The 7,500-nt window shown below is 34.6% G+C and overlaps 1 protein-coding gene across 14 annotated transcripts in view; it reads left to right on the forward strand.

Moving 5' to 3' along the window:
• The window catches only part of FOXP2 (forkhead box P2), a 461,404-nt gene that overhangs the window by 4,300 nt on the left and 449,604 nt on the right, over positions 1-7,500 (forward strand). For all 14 annotated transcript variants that reach the window (XM_073573315.1, XM_073573316.1, XM_073573312.1 and 11 more), the window contains exon 2: positions 6,079-6,256. In XM_073573315.1, the coding sequence (XP_073429416.1) occupies positions 6,089-6,256 (168 nt within the window). In that variant the 5' untranslated portion in view covers positions 6,079-6,088. The remainder of the gene's footprint in view (positions 1-6,078; positions 6,257-7,500) is intronic.

Here is a 7,500-nt window from a genome sequence, read left to right on the forward strand (position 1 = left end):
TGTAAGTCTCCAGTGCATCATTATAATAAAGGTTATATGATATAGTATTAGTAGCACAAGTGAAGCTTTTGCACATTTAAAAGAAAGCTGTCTCAAGTCTCGGATTAAGGGAAATAGTCAGGAAAATGCTGTGCCTGCCCTTTAGGAAGTGTGGGATCTGCTCAGTTTCATATATACTTCTGTGGCAAACTCTTGCAGAAAGTCAGATAAGTGTCTCTCGAAATAATGAAGGCTGGGCGAGAAGTTGATGATGAATACCGGTTAATTTGAAGCACATACCTAAAAATGTCCTACATGAGGACCTTTAGCAGAGACCAGCTTGTAGGCAAGATTTAAATTTCTTTTTTAGATTATACAGCTTATCCAATATTGCATGAGGTTTCCTATAGGTAACCTTTGGGTTACATAGTGACAGAGCAGCTTCAGTGATTTCCATCCTAGTTTCTGGCATATGTTACAAGGCCTACAGCAATCACCTTTAAATGTAGTGTATAAAGAGGACTTTCAAAGCTTTATTTAATTATGGGTCTTCGTGTGCACCGCATGGGCTGTACTTACAAATTTTTAGTGTATATCATCAGTGGTAGGAATTTTGAGCTATGTATATGACCTTGTACACTAGTTTCCAAGTCGCATTCTACACATAGCGAGTGTATTTTACAAACCTGATAATTGATATTCACATCAAATGCTCCTGGTAAAGATGACTGCTTTCAGACAGATTAACAGGTCATCACACACTGTACAGAACTAGCTTTTCTTTTCACTGCTCTGAAATTCCCCAAGGAAACACACTCAGCGTATTCAGTTTTGGACGTCCACTATTCATAATATTGAAATTAAAGGACACTAAATAGTGAAAGGTAAATAAGTATGGGATAAAAATGTAAATATTTCAAGTATGAATTACAGAATCAGAAAATTAGCTCATTCTATTCTTGTATTCCCTCTATTAAATCTAGGGCAGACGGCCATACAATTACATTTAAATGTCACCAGGCTTTGTTTAAGATGTGGAACTCCGAAAATGTTCTATCTTTTTTCATCACCTACAAGGTAGATGGATGAAAGTGTAGGTTAAACATAACAATTTTTTTATTGAATTTTGTTATATCAGAAGTTAACAGTGTCAGGCGTGTGTGTGTATATATGTATGTATGTGTGTGTGTATATATATTTATATATATATACATATATATATAATATACTTTTTAAATTGCTGATACATATCCACAATTGGGCAGTTCATTAGTCTTTTTCATATATGGCTGTTCTTTTGTACATCACAGTCAGTAATATCTATAGTACCTGAACCACTTTAAATATTGCCGCTATGAAGAAGTGAGAATTCCTCTATGGTATTGCACTAGTTAAGGGGCTCTGGAAATCTGATACTAACTTGCCAGAAGAATGAAAATGCTGCAAAGATATGTGCTAAATTTGGGACCCCTTTTTTGAAAGCATTCATACACTGCCTATTTTATCAGTCTGAAAAATCTACTTCCAGCTTCTACTTCAGGCCCAACGGGCATGGAATGGGTTAATTCTAGTGCATTACCCAGATCTACCTAAAATGCTTGAAAACAGTTATTTCAATCTGAAATATGTCACAAGGAATATCCTCTTGGTAAAGAATGCGCTTTTTCTCGGTTTGCTTTTGTCACACGGGCACATCATGTACTTATTTATACCATGTACTTTGTGTACATTTAGTATTATTATATCTGCAACATCAATTGAACTTATATCTGAAAAAAAAAATCACCTACATCAATTTCTGATTTATATGTATGGTAAGTTGGAGGCATGCATTCACAGAAGGGATAGAATAAATAAAGTGTATATACATATTTATATACACACATACTTGTGTACAGTAGATTACTAACCTGCACATGAATTCTCCCATTGTCCTGCTGGAGTTTTTTCAGCTATTTTCCATACAAAGTCTTGCTCTTGCTCTTGCATGTTTTGCATCATGCAGCTATTTTAATTTCAGTTGTTTTACTTATACCTAGCTGTGAGTTTAGGCCTTAAGCTTAGTTAATCTGCACCTGATATGACTTTCTATAACAGTAGCATGCTTTTTGTCTAGCATCCAATGTGCATGGCTCAGTTTACAGTTTATAATTGTGAGCCAACATCCTGCTGCCTTGGCAAGGATGTACTTTTGATAGTGGTCCTTTACCCTATGCTTTAGGTTGCTGTGGTTTGAAGCCTGCGAGTGGTGCAGTATAATACCTCACTGGATTTATTTTCCGTACCTGCTCTTTTTGTTAATATTCTAAAAATGGTTTGTCTGTAAAAAGTGACCTTGCTGTGTTTATTAGCTTTTGCATATACACATCTCAATCTCCTGAAAACCTGGACATTTAAAAATGTCTGCACGCTTCCAAGGCCTCCAAACTTCTTCCACTGAAAAGAAGGAATGCCTGGAATGCCTCCACACTACTTCCTTTTGTTTAGGTAACTTGCCATTTTGTCCTTGACTGTATATAAGTCTTGTGTGGATTGCATTACACTGGAAACACAGCAGTATTGAGACTGTAGATGTAAGCCTGTGATCATTTGAAGAAAAAAAATGACATATTTGGCACGGAGGAATTTAACACCCAAATAATCTATACCTCGCTGGGAAAAAACAAAACATCGGGACCGAAGCTCAGAGCTACCCTGTGATAAAGTGAACAAGTCTAATTGAGCTATGTCTTTCTATCCTGCTATTTGTACAAATAAGAAAGCCACATCTTGATGAAAAATAAACACAATAGAGCTGTTGTGACTATAACAGGGAGTCGTATACTAATTTATATAATAAGTGGTTGTGCACGCTTTATTCAAGATTATGGTTGCAAGAAATGGCATGAATTGCTGGGTGTGTTAATGCTGGATTATAGCAATTTGAAACATGTCAAACACATGGCTAACGCCTCATGCTTCACTCATTCTTGCGTAAACCTGCATAGCCACCATCCATTATACCCTTGGTAACAACACAATTCTGCAAGTAAATATTGTTACACTAAGTAACCTTTCAATTCAGGTTGTTTAGGAAGAGAAAATGCAATCTTGTGCAGTCACTTCCAGTGTCAGTTTAATGTTTCAAAAGGGAAGTGATGTAGAGAATAAGTATCTCTAATGCCACTTGGTGAGGAAAGAAAACTTGCTGAATTATTTCCTCCCGCTGTGTGGGTACATGTCTGCAGATAGATTATTGCATGCTGTACCAGAAGAAAAACAACACAGACCTAAATCTGATAAACACAGTGCAGCTGAAGTGATAGCCTTTTTTTTTTCATTGCTGTACTAGTGGAAATATCAAATCCCCTCTCACAGGTCTGTATAGTGTCAGCTCTGGTGGACTTTCACTCAGTGGTTAGGCCACTGTGCTGCTATACATCCAAAATGTATAATGGTTCACATAGCCAAGTCCCGTGTTGGTCTTGCTGTGTGCAGAACTTCCTCGTGTAAAGCATGGGGTAAATATTGGGACCTCTGCCCAAACATGACAGAAGGGTTGCTATATCTCCGCCCCATGACTGTCTGATCAATGGAACCTCTACAAATTTCCTGGCATGCCTGCACTGTGTAAAACTGAGCATGCAGTATTTCTAACGTGCCCTCAACATAGATTTTTAGCTAAAAAAAATCAAACATGTTTGTAGTTAAGAGTCACTTTGACTATGGTAATGCTGGTTGTCAACAAAACAATTTTTAGCAATTAATATGTTTTTGAATAATTTCAACTTTTAGAAGTTTCCATGACTTGTATGTTATGAGTTGGCCGCTTAAGCTTATAATAAAATACTGTTATAATATCCTTAAGAAAGTGCCTTTAAAAATACTCTAAGCTCTTAACAAGGATCCACAAACCACAGGCCGTAAACTTCTTGTCAACATAACATTTTAACTTGCTTACCCTTGTTTGCTTTTTACTTCCAGAGACTATGTGCTATACAGATGTCTCGCTACCATATACGTTCACAAACACAACCCATTCTTTTAAATTATTGACTTAGGAATTTTGCGTATGGAACGTCGTAATGTCTCGGTGATTGCGGTCTCAAGCTTTAAGACAAAAAATTCCCAGCTTAGCATTGTTTTCAAGCTGTATTGATAAAGTTTCTGAGCTTTTAACAACTTGTTTCTGTGGACATTCTTAGAAAGTATAAAATTCTACATATATATATATATATATATATAAGACAGCACATTCCAATTTTTTTTTCCTTCGGTGGAGGAGAAAGTACATAAGAATTTTCAAGCATCTAGAGAGGGAAATCGGACATATTTTACTGAATATTTTAAACATTGTGCATGTAAAATTTATGCCTAATTTGAATACTTATTAACCGCCTAATCTCAGAAAAGAATAATATCTTTGTTTTTTTTTTTTTGTCTTGTAAAATTCATTATGTGCATCACACTTTCCATCGGTGATCTTTCTAGTTAATGTTTAATGCTATGTTTAACAGGCTCTGTTTGTTCATAAACACATCTGGTTAGTGATTGTTTACTATAGTTACAGTAGCTACGTCTGCTCTGTTAACGCTTCCTCGACTGTCCGGCTGCTTCACCTAGCAAGCGGCAATCATAAGCATTGTTATATTCATATTATAACTATTTGGAATTTTCAAACGTAAATATTTGTATATTTTCAGTTGCCAGTTATGTGTGGGGTATGGGAAGATGTGGAATATAGTGTCAGCGAGCTGCTTACCACATAATAGAGTATGGTTCTTCACCCTGTATCATTATGCTGTGGACAGTAAATAGTGAATTGGAAGATATCATTATCTTGATATAGTGTCACACTGCACACACAACTAATTGGGGCCTTTAATGCGAGCAGCAGTGTGAAAAACATAATTTGCCTATTGTGTGTATAGTGTGATAAGTTTTTCCTGGCTGCTAACTAAACTGACAGCCACCTTAGTGTCCTGAGACCATTACAATGTTCTAAATTGAGGTTGGGGCGCATGCACCGTATTGACCTTTCCGTAAAAGACTCGCACAATATACCTTGAAATTCAAGTTGGTAAGGGCACTTGGTTCTTTATTTACTGCAAGGATTTCCACTGATCTTGGCAGGACATCTCATTGCTACCCTGAAAGTACAGTATATTTATGCAGTGAAAACGATAAAACATTTATTACTGTAGAGAAGGTAATATGCATAATTTATGCTGTTTTTAGCACAATCATTAGTGATATTCTTGATAGATTTTATTTCTAGCTTTCATATCTAATACATGCCTGGAAAATTAATTTTATATCTTTCATTTATTTGCCTATGTTAAAATTGAGTTTTAAGTCATCTTCAAGTGAACAGTTTGATTGCTGCTCATGCATAAGCTTAATTACTTCCCAGGAAGGACAGTATTAAATGTTTTAAATGTCAGAAAAATAAATGAATATCAGCTGTTTGATTAAAAAATAGGCAATATCTGACGTGTTTGCAGCAGGAGCTTTTTCTTAAAATGCCTCGGAGGCAAAATTTTATTTAGGCACAAAAAAAAGAGAGAGAGACCATTAGACTATTTATCATTGCTTGATACCATATGATTTGTAACACTGGTACAAAATTTTAATTTTGTATGATTAGCTTTGCATCATTAAGCAATAGCCTTGCATAAGATGTGCTGTAAAATTCTGACAGAATCAAGATAGTGAATATTTTAAATAAGGCTGTATAGTCATCCATGGTTGTCAAAGATAGATAATAGGAAATATAGTGGAGTGTGTGCAGCCGGGCTGTTATTTGACTTGATTTTATAGGTAGACTTTAAAATGTAGTCATTCATAAATGCTATTTAACCATGCAGCCTGCATAGCATGCTATTTTGGCTGTTAAGTATAACCGCACAAAGGAAGCTTATAGGGTCCATAATTTCAGTGATTAGTATCTGGATAAAAGCTGAATTTGTATTGGGTTTCTTGGTAAATTACTGAGCAGCCTGTGTGTTTTTCCCTCCTTCTAAAGATGCTGTCTTTGTAATTGGCAGAGAGGGACATCTTGATAATAGAAGTGCGAAGGTGTAACGTGTGTGTTAATTGATACTTCTTAATCACTTTTAGGTATTAAGTCATGATGCAGGAATCTGCAACAGAGACAATAAGCAACAGTTCAATGAATCAAAATGGAATGAGCACTCTAAGCAGCCAATTAGATGCTGGCAGCAGAGATGGGAGATCAAGTGGTGACATGTGCAGTGAAGTAAGCACAGTAGAACTGCTGCATCTGCAACAACAGCAGGTAAGTTTTGTGTTTTTCTTCACAATTTGCTTACAAAAATAAAGCAGCTCCCTTAGCTGTGAGCAAGGTATTTGTGCAGTTTCTGCAAATTTGTCTTCTGTTTATTCCTCACACAGTTTGTGTATGTGTTATTTATTTGTTTGTGTATATTGCATTGCTCTGTTCTAGTGTGTTGTGTTATTTTGCACTGACATGTGTATTTGTTTGGAGTCTCTTTCCCTTTATGAAAGAGCCTTGTTTAGCTTCTTTCCTTTGTCCCACTAAGGTTAAGATTTTTTGTGTTTCTTTACCTAGTACAGAGTCTGTTTTCTAGCATTCAGTGTATTGTTGAAAACAGTGCTGAAATGTCAAATGTGATCCTTAGCTTTCCACCAGAGGGCCACATTTGTTACTTGATACCATACTGTGTGCCCATGAAATGAATTGTTCCAAAGTCTAAGATAAGATTAAATCAAAGCAGCTTATTTCTTTAAAAGATAGAGTTTTAAAAAATTATTATTAATATTATTAGTTCATTAGAACTATCTCAGAAGGACTAGCAATCAATGCTTTTATCTGTATCTTATATATTTATTTTTATCATTTAAATATTAAGTGATTTGCAGAAAATAGTTGAAATATTAGATAATTATTGATTTTTTTCTTTTTTTCTTATAATAAGCAAAAAAAGTAACAATTCAATATATATACAATTTCAATGTTATTATTATTAATGTTTTGCTCAACGTATTAAAAACTATTATGTTTTTTAGGGGGGGGGGGTAGGATTTTTTTATGATAAGCTTACCATTATAAGATTAGTGTGTTTTGGGTATTTCCTATGTAGATGTTGTATGCAATATCATGTATTTTCTGTAGTTCTTGAACCATGATGATTTGCATATGCTTTGCATATTTATGTCTAAATGAGAATGACAGGAAAGACAATAGGATGTATATGTTTATACATATTTTATAATAAAATGTTTTAATTCTTTATTGAGGTGAGGTAAAAAATTAAATTATAAGATACGTACTCATAATATATAGTAAAAATTATTGATATAGCAATTAAGATCAGATTAAAATATGTGACATTTTTTAGAACAGTAATATTCACATCATTTTTTGGAATTCATTTTTTTTATATTTACTGTCCACATTTCGATCGTCATCTTTAAGAATGTAAAAGTGTTGAAGAATTTAGTATATAACGTATCATTGTGAATGATAACACTGCCTTTGAATTTTATTTTGTTTTATTA

The sequence above is a fragment of the Dendrobates tinctorius genome, unplaced genomic scaffold (assembly GCF_039654945.1).
Source record: "Dendrobates tinctorius isolate UK_male_01 unplaced genomic scaffold, ASM3965494v1 ptg000035l, whole genome shotgun sequence".
Taxonomy (NCBI): Eukaryota; Metazoa; Chordata; class Amphibia; order Anura; family Dendrobatidae; genus Dendrobates; species Dendrobates tinctorius.